Raw genomic sequence first — 15,999 nt, 5'->3', positions numbered from 1 at the left:
AGCATTGTAGGTCTGGTGTGATGAACACCTTTAATCTAAGCACTTGGGAGGCAGAGGTAGGAGGATCACTCTGAGTTTGAGGTCTTCATAAAACTTTATAAAAGGGAGGAGGGTACTGAATAGGTTGATATTGTATATATGTAAGTACAATGATTGAGATGGGGAGGTAATATGATGGAGAATGGAATTTCAAAGGGGAAAGTGTGGGGGGGGAGGGAATTACCATGGGATATTTTTTTATAATCATGGAAAATGATAATAAAATTTTTTTAAAACTTCATAAAACCTGAGGGTTTGAGACTTCATAAAACCTAAATCCCAGGTCAGCCTGTACTAGAGTGAGACCTTACCTTAAAAGGGGGTGAGGGGCTGAAGAGATGGCTTAGTAAAGCCTAAGGACCCAGGTTTGACTCCCTAGAACCCAAACAAGCCAGATATACAAGGTGGTATATGCATATGGAGTTTGTTTGCAGTGGCTCAGAGGCCCTAGTGTGCCAAGTCTCTCTCTCTTTCTCTTCCTCTCATAAATAAAAGCATTGTAAACATACACTTAAATGTCAAAAATAAGAAAAAATAAATAATCCTGTTCTAGATTAAAAAAAAATAAGATGAAGCCAGGCATGGTAACACATGCCTGTAATCCCAGCACTTTGGAGGCAGAGGTAGGTGGATCACTGTCTTAGCCGTAGCAATAAGGCAAGAGACACACATAAAAGGAATAGAAATTGGAAAGAAAGAGATAAAGTTATCATTATTTGCAGATGACATGATTCTATACATAAAGGACCCTAAAGACTCTAGTAGCAAACTGTTAGAGCTGATAAACACCTACAGCTATGTAGCAGGATAAAAAATAAATACATAGAAATCAGTAGCCTTCCTATATGCTAACAACAAACACACAGAGGATGAAATCAGAGAATCACTCCCATTCACAATTGCATCAAAGAAAATAAAGTACCTTGGAATAAACCTAACCAAGGAAGTAAATGATCTCTACAATGAAAACTATAAACCACTCAAAGGAGAAATTACAGAAGACACTAGGAAATGGAAAAACATCCCTTGTTCCTGGATTGGAAGAATCAATATTGTGAAATGGCAATCTTACCAAAAGCAATCTACACATTTAATGTAATCTCCACTATGATTTTCCCTAAACATGTAATTCTTACAGATCATTCCCAAGTGGGAACTCATGGATTACTGTATAAAAAATGCTGTGTGGGCCAGGCTGTTTGTGTGTCCTACCTTCACTTCCTACGGAACCTTCTCTTCGAGTTTTGTGATTATGAAGGCTCTCCTACTGTGGGAGGTCATTTGGATAAGATTTGATAATATCCATCCCAATGGAGTACTTGAGATACCCTAACTTACCACATCTAAAAGGTGAAAGGGATCTGAGAGGACATCTCCATCTCCTTCCTTTCAAAGATGAGGAAACCAAAGCTCTGAGAGGCCAAGACACTTGCCCAGTATTTCACACGGGAGGGATGGCACCAGTGCATCCACTGTTCTTGGTTCTCCCACAGCTATCTCTGGGTACCTGGCTACCATCCAGAGACATGGCTGGCAGATGACATGCAAACAGTAAGGTGGGTGGGCAGATAGGCAGCTATAAGCAAGAGTGCTTGGCAATAATGCGTCTGTACTTTGGGAAGGGAGCAAGGAGCTTCTGATAAAATATTAAGTGGACCTATCAAAGCCTTACAGATCTGAAAAGAAAATTATTTTGGCTTTCTGGAAACAACAAAATGCACTTAATAAAAAACAAAATTAGACAATATTATGACATACTCATTCCATAAGCTTTATAATTTGCTACAACAGAAACCACAGTATTTTTTATTGGCATGTACCAACACATGGAAAGAAAGCTTCAGGAGCCGGGTGTGGTGGCGTACGCCTTTAATCCCAGCACTTGGGAGGCAGAGGTAGGAGGATCGCCGTGAGTTCGAGGCCACCCTAAGACTACAAAGAGAATTCCAGGTCAGCCTGAGCTAAAGTGAGACCCTACCTCATAAAACCAAAAAAAAAAAAAAAAAAAAAAAAAAAAGAAAAGAAAGCTTCAGGAAATAAGAAAATAAGAATCAGACTTAGGTCTTTTCTTGTGTTGTTTGTTTGTTTACAGTGCCAGTGATCAAACTCAGGGCACTACAAACAAGTACTTAACCTTGAGTCACATTCTCGACCCCCCAACCTTAGCTTCTTGCATACATCACAAAGGCAAAATGCCCACGGTAAATCTCCTTTGGAAAGTTAATAGAAATTTCCATAAACGTTTCAAAAATTTGTCCATTTCACAGAAAATGGAGAAAAGGACCATGATATTTCAAATACACATGGGTCACAAGTCTACAGGCAGAGTACTGATGTATCAGCAGGGCAGCCTTGCAATAAGCATCTTCCCCGATTATCTAGAAATACATATCCTGTCAGCTTTATAGGTGACAATGCTCATTACTAAGAGTTTCAGGCCATTAGAATCTTCCAGCAATACATTTCTGCAGGTGCTATCAGATTTTCCAAAAAATCTTCTTTTTATAGAGAACATAGGCAATAAACACCCAGAGAGCTGTGGCAACTATGTTCTGAACCAGATGTTCTTTGTGTGACTGGTTATCCTCCAGCTTCCACTGGAAGGGGAAGTAGTTCTCAAACACTTCGTGACCAACATACACCAAAATGGAATTCATCCCTTAAAGAAAGAAGAAAACACTTCCTGAGTCACTGCGGATCACTTATTCAATTCCTAAAATGAGTTCAGTGAAAAATATAAAGCATGTACTTGTATTACTGCCTGTTACCCAAATAAGTAGTGCATGTTAGACATTTTTAAATTATTGAAAGTATTCAATCTATAACAATTATTAATATTTTTTGCAGTGTTTGGGACAGAACTCAGGGCACTACACATACAAAGCACAAGATTACACTGAGCTAGTGACTCTAGGCCAACAACAAACTCCTGAATAACCTTTACTTATATTTGTAGTTAGATAATTTAAGGCCCAAATATTATCACTATATGAGACTCAAAGAGCTAAAACAAATTGCTGAGATGACTGTCAGTCCATTGGAGGAGACCTAAAGCCACTCCATTTGTCCCTTGATATAACCACCTTCAATTTCTTATGATACATAATCTTTACATTAAGAAAAAAAGCATAAGCCAGGTGTGGTGCCTCACACCTGCAATCCCAGCACTTGACAGCCTGAGGCAAAAGGATCACAGTAAGTTAAGAGGTCATCCTGGGCTACAAAGTGAATTCCAGACCAGCCTAAACTACAAAATGAGACACTGTCTCAAAAAAAACTGCACAATCCCATTTTTTAAGTACCAAAATGATAATATGCCATGGGCTATGTCTAATACTCCCAAATTCTACATTGTGTTTATTTATGTTGGCTTTCAAAACCAAAAGTTAGTTAATAAGGTAAACAGAACTTGTCAATTATCATACAATCTGACTAGAAACTCAGGCTAGTAATGTTCTGTGTGACTTGGGACAACACAGCCCCTGCTGGTTTCTTCAGCTTGTTTCTTGAAAATGTGCCACCACATCAGTGGTCTGAGCCATCAGTAAGTGTAGTGGGCCAGCTTACTTGGCATCAATCGCCAACTCTGAGGGGGTCACAGGGGACTCACCTGGATAAAAGAATGGGGCTCCTGTCCACAGTCCCCTCACATCAACAACTGGATACAAGATCAGCATGATGAAGAAGGCAAAAGAGCTGAGCGTGGTGACATAGGAAAGGGACCTGTCAGGAAGGGAGGACAGGAAGGGTGCAGTACGCATGAGGAGTGCACGGTTTCCAGCTGAGCAACCATCAGCATTAAGTGATGCTCTGATGTGCTTACCAGAGGTTTTTGTTTATTGGGATGAAGCCTTCATTTGTAGAAACTTTCGTCAAAGCAATAGAAATAAGCCCCTGTAAAGGGATAAAAGGAAAGAATATTAAAGTTCTAAATTATACTGTCAAAACACAATTTTTCTTTTTTTTTTTTTTTGTTTTTCGAGGTAGGGTCTCACTCTGGTCCAGGCTGACCTGGAATTAACAATGTACTCTCAGGTGGCCTTGAACTCACGGGGATCCCTTTACCTCTGCCTTCTGAGTGCTGGGATTAAAGGCATGCACCACCACACCCAGCTCACAATTGTGTTTTAACACCAAAACTTTGTTATGTAATTGCTCAGTAAGGACTGAAAATCATACCTTTCATTTTATTGTTTTACTAAAAACATATTTTAAGATGCATACTAAAACATCCCAAATTTTTTCAGTATTCCACTGAATTAAAGAAGATAAGCTAAATAGAGTGAACCATAATGAAAACATGACTGCAAAGTTGAAGTAAAGTCAAGTAAACAATCATTTTATTAAGTATAAATCTCCATACTCACGAGCACACACGTGCACAAGCTCCCGGCCTCCCACATGTATGCCCACACTCGCTCACATATACACAGAAAGAAACCCTGTTATTATTTGTCTAGTCTTTCTGATAGGGATTCCATCATAGAATCAATCCCTCATATATTTCCTTCAACTTTCCTCACTCAAGTCTTGAATGGCAAACACTACTATATTTGTTTGTCTATCATGGTTTTTTTTTAAAAAAAAAGTCTGAGATTTAGGTATAAAGATTTCATCCAGAAAAAAAGTTTTCTTTGTCCTTGTGGCTGAGCATATATCTTAAGGGTAAACTGTGTGCTTGGCATGAGCCAGGGTTCCATCCCTAACACCAAAAGAATATAATAATGCATTTTGAAAGATTTGTTCCTCTCTTTTGTTCAAGTTCCATCACACGGTGGCTGAACACTTGCTAAATACAAGCAAGTGTGAAGAAAAACAATTTTAGTGAGAAACACTGGTTACTTACCAGAACACAGCACCAGGCAGCGAATCTAGTCAGGATATCTTTGGTCTGACCCTTGTAATACAACAGTATTTTTCCTGCCTGGAAAAAACCAATAAGGTCAAGAGAATCATGTACAGTTCTTTTTTAAAAAAATATTTTTATTTATTTATTAGAGAGAGAGAGAGAGAGAATGGGTATGCCAGGGCCTCTAGCCACTGTAAATGAATACCAGATGCATATGCCACCTTGTGCATCTGGCTTATGTGGGACCTGGAGAACTGAACCTGGATCCTTAGGCTTCAGAGGCAAGCGCCTTATCCACTATGCCACCTCTCCAGCCCTCATGTAGTTATTATTCCTTCTTTATCCATCTCCTTATTCAACACACAGATTCAGGTGCTGGGTACACTTTCTAGACACTGCACTTACAAGGAGGAATGCACCTTGACCCCTGCCCGAACGGGTGGAGTATGAGATAGGATCAAGGACCAAGGGAGTGGAGCATCACTCAGGAGAGTTGAGGCCGGCCAGGGCAGGAAGGCATCCTCGAAGAAACAGACGTGCACACGGAAGCATGTCGAAGACAGGACGGTACCACAGTGCTCTAAGGGCCTGTAGGAGGCCAGAGGTTTGGAAAGTGCCAAAAAGGGGACAGGCAGGTTGGCTCAGGGGGTTTCAGTTTGGGCAGGAACTTTCCTCCATATGTGATGTGACCCCAGGAAAGTTGCCAAAGTGACAAGGGACCACCCTGGAATAGCCTACTACGTCGCCCACTCTGGCAGCACCATTGAAGGGCACTGTAGGCAGGGAAGCCCTGTAAACATGAAAGTAGAGCACTGAATGAAATTCCTCTGAAATTAAGGCCAAATTTTTGAAAACACCAAAGGATAAAGAGTATTAATAATCTGTAATACCTAATATTTACCAGTGATTCCCATGTGTCAGTTCTTAGAATTTTGTATAAACTCATCTAATCCTCACAGCAGCTCTGTGAAGCAAAAGCTAAAGAGATGCAGAGATGTCAAGCAACATGCCTCAGGCCACCCAGCTCACTAATGACAGGCAGTGCGCTCAGGTCTGCACGCTTAACCTCTCCTCTCAGCAGACTGGCTGTGTCAGCAAGTTGCAGTTTGCAGAGGGATTAAATGAGTGCGTATAAAAACATGCAGGATTTCAATGTACAAAATCGTTTAATCACCAAAATGTATGCTTTGGACGTGCACTACCAAACATGGGAGCCACTAGACATGTGTGACTGTGCAACTTTTAAATCAAGTGAAGTAAGATTAAAAATAGAGGTCTTCCGTCGTATTTCAGCCCCGCTCCAGTACAACAGCTTCCTTTCCAACAGCTTCCGGGTGAGAAAGGAATATTCCTCCTACCACTGAAAGCACTCTTGGCCCTGAAAGCACAAGTCCTTCTCCTTCCCACCCTGCTCCCCTTAAACAATAGCTTCAAACACCATGGTAAATTTCAGGTAGAAAACTTTAGCTTATTCAGAATTTTAACAAAGCTATATATGAGATAGTCCAAAACTAACCAGTACTGACTGACTTTAGCATAAAATAGGCCCTGAATGCTGGCTGTGGCTGGAATAGCTATGTCCCTCCAAGTTCCTGTGATGATATAATCACCAAGGTGATGGGATGAGAAGAAAGTGTTTCTGGGAACTGAATGTGCCATGTTTTATGCCCCAGTATGTTTACCCTTCCAAGTACCACCATGTGTGAGAACAGTACTCACCCCTCTGGAGAAGACTGTTTCTAGAGCCCTTGTTGGAAGCAGAGGCTAGACCACACCCAACAATGAACCTTCCAGTTTTTGAAGTTTTACCCTCCAGAACTGTGAGAAATTAATGTATGTTGTTTATGAATTTACCAGTCTCTGGCATTTTGTTACAGCAACACAATTGCATGAGGCAAGTAAACCAGAAAGAAATGGGACAAGCTGCGTGCTGACTTCCTCATGTCCATATCCAAACACATTGAAAACACCAGATGAAAATCTTGTGTTGCATTTTGCTTGTTTTCTTTGTTTCTTTGTTTGTGTCAGGGTCACACTAACCTGACCTCAATCTTGAGATCCTCCTGTCTCAACCTCCCAAATTCAGAGATTAAAGGTGTGGCCATCAGAGTTTACTGACAGAAGTCTTTATCCAGACCCTGCTGGATAAGACAAGCCCACAACTAGTAAGAACTTGATATTAGAGTGCAAGAATTACACCCGACTACTTACTTGCTTGAATTCTCTCTCCTCCATTGATCAATCCTCAACCAACTCCACCACAACTGAAGCACAGGAGAGGATGAGCTTCCGATTATTTTGGTGAAATGTTTAACTAGTGACAAAGCCGTACTTACTCACACACTGTCAGAAAAGTGTATCCAGGTGAAATGAACAATTACCTGAACTCCTAAAAATGCCATCACAATGGAGTTGATGGTCCCTAAGAGTCCTTCTGGATCATAGGCCACCTGAGTGAGATAGAGCACCTAAGCAAAACAGAGCAAGGTGACAGTCACTCACTGGCCACAACATGAACACAACTCTCAGACTCAACACACACTTGGATGCATCCCGGCAACCAATGCAATTTGGTTCTTTTTCCTTTTCTTTCTTTTTTCAGTCCTTTTTTTGTTTGTCTGGAGCAGCAGAACTCCATGGGCCATTTCTGGATACTATACTCAAAGGACTTCTACTGGGACGAGTCATGGACCAGCTGGAGCCATTGTATCAAGCTTGCAAACAGTGACAGGTCCAAGCCTAACCAAATACAAATACAAATGCATAGCATCTTCATAGTGCCAATACTTATTCTGATTTGGCTAACCTTATTGCAGTTTCAACAGCTTCCCATCTTCTTATGTTTAATAATGTATGTGTGGTGGCAGAGTTGCTCAGGGGCAGAGAACAGGCTTAGCATGTAGGAGGCCAATTAGTACATTTGTATTTTTTTATTATAAAATAAATGCTCAAACTGTAGAACTTTGGGGATACAGAACATGATCTGTGGTAGCACACCACCCATATCCCTCAGCTCTCTCTGCACCGAGACATTTATTCTCTGAGCTTCAAGAAATACTAACTACCAAAAGCTCTCAGCCAAGTATGCCTCCTGAACTGTCCTTGACTAAAGAGAGTTGTCAGACTCCATGTGTGGATCAGTGGTAAAATGCTTGCCTAACATGTGTTGGGCCTTGGGTTGGATCACCAGCAGACAGACAGAGAGAACTGCCTGTCTTGGACAGTCCATGTCCCACAAGGAACACGAGGCCAAGTCCTAAGTGCAGATCAGACAGGCTCTGAGGTGCCCCTGCAGCCCCATGAGGTCGCTGAGGCCATTCTCAGGATCATTGTGAAATCCATGTTCTCCCTCTGCCCATCCTGTTTCTTACATTCCCCATGACTGACAGATCCAGTGAGGACTTCCTGCTACACATTCTACATGAGTCCTTATTGCTGAAACCAGCATGACACAGAAAAGTACTAAAATGCTATTCATTTCATATAGTGCACTATTGTTCTACACCCCAAAATGATCTTCACCACCAGGCGTGGTGGCACATGCCTGTAATTCTAGCACTTGGGAGGCAGAGGTAGAAGGAGCTCTCTGAGTTCCAGGTCAGCCTGAGACTACACAGTGATGTCCTACCTCAAAAGAATAATAATAATAATATAATAATTTTTAAAGGTAATCTTCACCTACTGCTATGTAATGAACATGAAAAAATCATTAAAGCAGCCAGCTTTTCAAATGAAGAGGATTTCCCATGAAATTTCACTAAATGGACAATGTCTAAAGCTGGCCAGTTCTTTCCATTCCCCTCACTTCCGGTTCTAGGTAAAAGCTCACACACAGCGGAGGATGGGTGCTGGTACAGGTGGTCATCTCCCAGAAGCAGGCGGTCAATGTAGCCAGCAGCTCCTCCAGTGCAGCGTGGATATTTCCCAAAGTCTCCAATACCACCAGGGCCAAGGTAGCCACTAGGGAAGCAGAAATTACTTCAGTGACAAGACTGTGGAAGGGATAAGGACAGAACTGGCTATCCAGGCATCCCTGTTCAAAGAACCTCAGCCATGCATAAGCCCACACTGGCCCCTTGGCCTGTAATCAGTTCAGTGCTTTTTCTAAAATTTTTATATTTATTTATTTGCAAGCAGAGAGAGAAACAAAAAAAAGTGAGTCAGAATGGGTGCATTATGTCCTCTAGCCATTGCACATGAACTCCAGATGCATGTGCCACTTTGTGCATTTACCTTAAGTGGGTACTGGGGGATCGAACCCAGGTGGTTAAGCTTTGCAGGCAAGCACCTTAACCGCTGAGCCATCTCTCCAGCCCTTTTCCATGATTTTTTAACATGATCACTCCCATCATTGGAAGGCAGGAGGCTCACTTTCCACTGAGATAGTTGCTGAAATATCACCCAGCTCCCTTCCCAGTGAGAAGTGAGCCTCAAAGGAGAAGAAAGTCTGACAGGGAATTCCTCTGACTTGAGAAATCTCAATGTTATAAACCCCGAACCTCTGACTTGGCAAAAGAGATTACCTGGCAAAATTCACTTACGTGGGGCATCCAGGGACAGGTAAGAAGAATGTTAAAGTCAACCAAATGCTCTCCAGCATCAAAATGAGGAGCCACTGTGGCCAGCTGAAAGTTATATCTCGAAGAGAAGGGCAGCATGTGTCCTGAGTGAGGAAAAAAACGTGCATGAACTGAATGCAAAGAGAACAGAATTCAATGGTGCATGAATTTGGGAAGTGCCTAGTGATCATTTCCTTGACCTTTGTGCATCTAATAAAATGGGGAAGGGGGCCCCAAAGCACTGCCTGTGGGCATCCGCAGAGGCTGACAGGACTCATTGGCTGCTGTTCCTGCTGCTGTGTAATGACAGCATGAAAAAGATCCAAGTTGCAGCAATACCAGCCCAAGCATCACCAATGAAGACGTGATTGTATTCTCATGAAGATGACAATCCATTTGCAGAGTGTGTGCGGGTTGAAAATGGAAAATTAAATGAAAAGGAATTCAACAGACAAATAGAAGAGGAATTGTGAGAAGAACTTATTGAACCCTGTTTCCAAGAAATATGCTAGAGGAGGAAGAGCATGAGCGATTCATTCTAGCACAAGATCTCCCACAAACTATGGACCAAATCCAAGACCAATTTAATGACCTAATTATCAGGGATGGCTCCTCTCTGGAAGAACTTGTACTTAAGAGCAATCTGAATCCAAATGCACAGGGGTTTGTTCCTGGGGTACAGCACTAAAATATCTGAGTAGATGGGGCCCTCTTTTGGTGGTTGTGGCACAATTTCCACACTATGAAGGAAGTATTAGACTTAATTGCCAAAGTTTTTGTGAGCCTTGCATGCTCAATAAGTGCTAAGACTGTTCTCAAGTAAAAAGCTATCAAACATTTACTCAAAGTAGAATTGGCCCCAGGGCTTAAAGTAAAGACAGCAAGGAAAGACACACCAGTCAAGTTGTAGCAAAACATCAAATTAAAAAACTTCTAGGCCTGGAGAGGTGGCTTATTGGATAAGGCACTTGCTTGTAAAGCCTAAGGTCCCAGGTTTGATTATCCACTACTCATGAAAGTTAGATGCATGCACATGGTGGTGCATGCATCTGGAGTTCCTCTGCAGTGGCAAGAAGCGCTGGCACACCCATTCTCTCTGTGTCTCGCTATCTGCCTCTTTCTCTGTCTCTGTCCAATAAATAAATAAAAAGAAAAAAGAAAAAAAGAAAGTTTAAAAAAAACTTCTAAATCTTACTGAATTTTTGTCTTTGAGGCTAAACTAATCTGTTATGATTAGTCAATACTATTTTTGCTTGTTTGTTTTTTGGTTTTTCTAGGTAGGCTCTCACTATAGCTCAGGCTGACCTGGAATTCATTATGTAGTCTCAGGGTGGCCACAAACTCATGTTAATCCATCTACCTCTGCCTCCCAAGTGCTGGGATTAAAGGCATGTGCCACCATGCCCGGCTCTAATCAATACTTTTAAAGTCACCACTTTATAAAAGTAAGTTTAAATTAGGTCCTAATTGCTTAGGAGATTTCTCAGTTGCCTTTGTCCTCATCAAAAACAACCTTTTCTGGGGCTGGAGAGATGGCTTGCTCAGCAATTAAGGCACTTGCCTTAAAGCATAACAACCCCAGTTCGATGCCCCAGTACCCACATAAAGCCAGATGCACGAAGTGGCACATACATCTGGAGTTTGTTTGCAACTGCTGGAGGCCTTGGTGTGCCTATTCTCTCTGTCTCTCTTCTTTCTGTCTCTCTATGCTTGCAAATAAATAAATTTTTTTAAATAATCTTTTTCTTAAGAAACTATTAATTTGAAAATATTCATTATAATCAAAGTTTCTCTGGTGATTGAGGTTATAAGGTAGGGAGCAGATAAGAGCTAGCTTTTCTGGTATGCTATGTTAGAAATGCTGAGTTCTTCCAGTATTACACCTGAGTAAGTTGTGATTTGACAACTGCTTCTTCTGAGGATTTATTGTATCATATCCATACCTGTGTGACATCCAATAATACAAGACCAACACCATCCCATAATCCAGTTGAAGTAGACTATAGATTTAGATTATAACATGATTTGATGGTGCTTTTCCTTGCTTGGTTAACCATCATAACAACAGTTTGCACCACAATTTTTCAAAACTGGAACAGTTTTGGCTTCTTTTTTTTTTTTTTGAGGCAGGATCTCACTCGAGCTCAGGCTGATCTGGAATTTACTATGTGGTCTCAGGGTGGCCTTAAACTCAAGGAGGCCAGGCGTGGGGCACATGCCTTTAATCCCAGCACTTGGGAGGCAGAGGTAGGAGGACTGCCGTGAGTTCGAGGCCACCCTGAGCTAGAGTGAGACCCTGCCTTGAAAAAACAAACAAAAAACAAAAAAACAAAAAAAAGGAAGGAATGCTCCTTAATTCCTTCTATGAAGAGCATTACACTAACAGCAGAACCAGGTACACACACAACAAAAAGAAAACTATAGACCAGCATTTCTGATGAGCATAGATTGTAAAATTCTCTACAAAATACTGCAAACTGATTTTAAGAGTACATCAAAAATATCATCCACCTCAGTCAAGCAGGCTTTACTGCAGAGATGCAGGAATGTCAGTAAGTATAATAGATCACATAAGTAGGCTCAAGACAGAAATGACATGATCACCTCAGATACAGAAAACAAAATCTAGCATCTCGTCTTAGTAAAAACTTTGGACTAGGGATGGTCATGGACAATAGAGGAAGATTAAAAAACCAAACTGCTACTGGGACTACTTTGGAAAGAAGGGATACAGTACAAGAGGAATAAGGGGCGGGGAGCAAGAGAAAATAATGAGAGGGAATTATGATTAAGATATCTGAGGTACATGGATGAAGATAAAAAATAGTTAAAAAGCAGTATCAAAAAAGAAATTAGGAAATGGGGCATGGTTGGCCCACACCTTTAATCCCAGCACTCGGGAGGCAGAGGTAGGAGGATTGCCGTGAGTTCAAGGCCATCCTGAGACTACACAGTGAATTCTAGGTCAGCCTGGGCTACAGCGAAACCCTACCTCGAAAAACCAAAAAAAAAAAAAAAAGAAAGAAAAAAAAGAAAAAGAAATCAGGGCTGGAGAGATTGCAAAGTAGTTAAAGTTCTTGCCTGCAAAGCCTAATGACCCAAGTTCGATTCCCAGTACTCATATGAAGCCAAATGCACAAAGTGGTACCTATATCTGGAGTTTGTTTCCAGAAGCTAGAGGCCCTGCCCTGATGCATCCATCCTCTTTCTCTTTCCCTTCCCCTGCTCCCTCCCACCCTCTCCCCCACTGCTTGCATATAAATAAATGAATAATTTCTTTGTATTCTGTTTTGTTTTGTTTTGTGAGGTAGGGTCTCACTCTAGCCAAGGCTGACCTGGAATTCATTATGGAGTCTCAGGGTGGCCTCAAACTCATGGCAATCTTACCTCTGCCTCCCGAGTGCTGGGATTAAAGGCACGCGCCACCACGCCCGGCTAATTTCTTTGTATTTTTAAGGTAGGGTCTCACTCAAGCCCAGGATGACCTGGAACTCACACTGTAGTTAGTTCCAGGCTGGTCTTGAACTCACAGCAATCCTCCTACCTCTGCGTTCTAAGTGATGGGATTAAAGGCATGCAGCACCATGCCTAGCTAAAAATATTTTTTAAAAGAAATTAAATAAAAGAATGCATTTCATTATCAGAAGTACAACAGTACACTAAGAATTTTTAAATGTCTGAAGACTGTATTGTGAATTACCTCCCTTTTCTGGGTGTGTGTGTGTGTGTGTGCATGTGAGTGCCAGCATGTGCATATCACAGCACACGTGTGAAGCCAGGGACAACTTTGGTGTTAGTCCTTGCCTTCCACCCTGGTTGAGGCACTGTTTGCCAGGTTAGCTGGCCCATGGACTTGCAGAGGATTCTCTTGTCACCACCTTGCTTTCCATTATAGGTATGCTAAGATTATCGATGCTGGCCACAGCCTCTGGCTTTGATGTGGTTTCTGGAGAACTGAACTTCGGTCCCCGTGTTTGCACAGAACATGCTTTATCCACGGAATCATCTCCTTAGCACCTCCCCCTTATTTTAAATACTGGAATATCTTACCAAGGCATAATTTTCAGGCACAGGTTTTGCAAAGAGGAGTTCCAATGCCGCCACCACAAAGTATGTCACTCCCAACCGCTGAAGAACACCAGGAATTCGCACTTTATCCCATGACACTGCCAAAGACACAAATCAGCTAAGGCAAAACCTGCACTTTGCATCTCATTCCAAGAATATACGGTTCTCCACAAGGGAGACATGCCTCTATTACATGCAAGCAAATTCTCTTAGGCTCTTGGAGGTGGAAATATGCATGGTTGGGGGATGTGGCTAAGACGACAACTAACAAACGAACCTTCCTGTGATGGTTTGAGTGAAATGTTCCCCATAGGTTCATGTGTTTTGATTACTTGGTGCCCATCTGGTGGCAATTTGGCAAAGTTGTGGAGCCTCTGGGAGGTGAAGTCTTACTAGAGGAGGTGTGTCACTGGGGGTGGCCTTGGGGTCATATAGTCTAGCCCCACTTGCTGGTGCTGGCTCAGCTCACTCTACTGCTTCTTCCCTGAAGCTACGTGATGCCCGCCTGACTGCTGTTACCACGCTTTCCTGCCATGATGAAACCTCTCTTCAAAACCAAGACAAAATAGACCCTTGCCTTCCATAATTGCTTCTGGTCAGGTGTTCTGAGCCAAAAATGAGAAGGTAACAGCTAGAGTTATTCAGGTATGGAGATAACACAAAGACTCTCCTTGGTCTGAATTCTATTAAGTGCCCCTTTCCCATTAGATCCATCAGTAACTTGCAGACCAAACACAAGCAGTGACTGACTCTCCTCGTATAATAGACTACAGTCTATATCCCAGGAAAAGGATAACCAACCCTACAACAAACCCTGTAATCATGTCCTCTGGGATCAATGGCTCACGATTTTTTTTCGAGGTAGGGTCTCACTCTAGCCCAGGCTGACCTGGAATTCATTATAGAGTCTCAGGATGGCCTCAGACTCACAGCGATCCTCCCACCTCTGCCTCCTGAGTGCTGGGATTAAAGGTGTGTGCCTCTATGCCGGCTTTCATGTTTTAAGAGCTCAATCTTTCTTCTCAAGAGTTTAGGCTTCCAGTGAAGGTATTTATTGCCTGAGGGTATGTGTGTGAGATCTGGCTACTGTGGAGAAATCGGTGTCCTCTTGGCCAAACACAGAGAAAGACCATACAGGACAGGGATGCCTGCCTCCCCCGGCTCTGATACTGGTTCAAGTACGAAGCTCACATCCCTGCACCATAGCAGTGATCAGAGCCTCCTTCCCAGCACCACAGCTGCACTAAGGTGAGGACAGAGCTCGAGCAGCCTCAGTGGCCTGCCTAACACTAAAATCTCAAGATAGTAATCACCCCCAAATATATACAAGCAATGGACATACTTGTCTTTCCTTTTTTTTTTTTTTTTTTTTTTTTTGAGGTAGGGTCTCACTCTAGCCCAGGCTAACCTGGAACTCACTCTGTAGTCCCAAGCTGACCTCAAACTTCCAGCGATCCTCCTACCTCTGACTCCTGAGTGCTGGTATTAAAGGTATGCACCATCAGCTCAGGCATACTTTTCTAATACTCCTTCAGGAGGTACCCAAGATGAAGGAAATACATTGCTTTCAAATTATAGCATGTGAGGCTCAGTGGTGGAAAGCATGTGCAAGGCCCTAGACTTGATTCCCAGAACTTGAAAAACTTTTTAAATGTATTTTACATATTTCAATGTAACTCTATACTAATAAGGCAGCAGAAACACTTACATGGACCGAGGCAATAATTGGGGTTCACAACGACAATTCCTATACAAATTAACAGGAAACTTCTCCATGCAATTTTCCTCAGCAATTTGAATTTTGAACACCCTTGTTGTAGAATAGAGGTCATTGATAGAAAAATTGAAGATCCCATAATAAATACAAACCTAAAAAGAAAAAAGCTATTAATAGGTAGCTATTTACAATTTTTATCTATTATCTTTAATTTTTGTTGTTGTTGTTTTGAGGTAGGGTCTCACTCTAGCTCAGGCTGACCTAGAATTCACTACATATTCTCAGGGTGGCCTCGAACTCACAGTGATCCTCCTACTGCCTCCCGAGTGGTGGGACTAAAGACATGCAACCCCACACCTGGCTAATATTATTAATATTTTATAATATACACAAGAGAAGCAATACATTAAGTAACATCAGGCCAACAACATGGGAAGGGTCTCAAATATAACAATGTTGGGTTGTGAGAGATCCAATAGGACATCTTCAAGTCCAGCCTCAGAAGGAAAATCTGTAACTACTAAATAGAATTTCTAAAGACAACCTTCCTGAATAGCTGAGAGAAGCCACAGATACCATGACCCAAGTGATAATACTGCCACTGGTGTCTTCAAAGCCAATGAGAAACAGTTTGATCATTCATTTTTTTTTCTCCCCATTTGGTTAAAGTCACATTTATTTCTTCTTCCTTTCTTTTACTATACAAATTATTGAAAGAAAATTGTTCCAATTTGAATGTGAAATGTCCCCCAAAGGCTCACATACTT

The 15,999-nt window shown here is 41.9% G+C and overlaps 1 protein-coding gene and 1 pseudogene across 1 annotated transcript in view; one reads left to right on the top strand and one right to left on the bottom strand.

The window, feature by feature from the left end:
• Positions 1–2,042: 2,042 nt before the first annotated feature.
• Hgsnat (heparan-alpha-glucosaminide N-acetyltransferase) overlaps positions 2,043–15,999 on the bottom strand; it is a 37,810-nt gene continuing 23,853 nt past the window's right edge. Inside the window, exons 10-18 of the mRNA XM_045130901.1 lie at positions 15,224–15,384; positions 13,498–13,613; positions 9,430–9,551; positions 8,722–8,848; positions 7,270–7,356; positions 4,886–4,963; positions 3,863–3,933; positions 3,650–3,762; positions 2,043–2,698 (exon numbers count right to left, since the gene is read on the bottom strand). Of these exons, the coding sequence (XP_044986836.1) occupies positions 2,517–2,698; positions 3,650–3,762; positions 3,863–3,933; positions 4,886–4,963; positions 7,270–7,356; positions 8,722–8,848; positions 9,430–9,551; positions 13,498–13,613; positions 15,224–15,384 (1,057 nt within the window). The 3' untranslated portion in view covers positions 2,043–2,516. The remainder of the gene's footprint in view (positions 2,699–3,649; positions 3,763–3,862; positions 3,934–4,885; positions 4,964–7,269; positions 7,357–8,721; positions 8,849–9,429; positions 9,552–13,497; positions 13,614–15,223; positions 15,385–15,999) is intronic.
• On the top strand, positions 9,583–10,135 carry LOC105944991 (annotated as a pseudogene).

This window comes from Jaculus jaculus, chromosome 12 (assembly GCF_020740685.1).
Source record: "Jaculus jaculus isolate mJacJac1 chromosome 12, mJacJac1.mat.Y.cur, whole genome shotgun sequence".
Lineage (NCBI taxonomy): Eukaryota > Metazoa > Chordata > Mammalia > Rodentia > Dipodidae > Jaculus > Jaculus jaculus.
The sequence above is the reverse complement of the archived record's forward strand: the minus strand, read 5'-3'. Positions and strand labels throughout refer to the sequence as shown.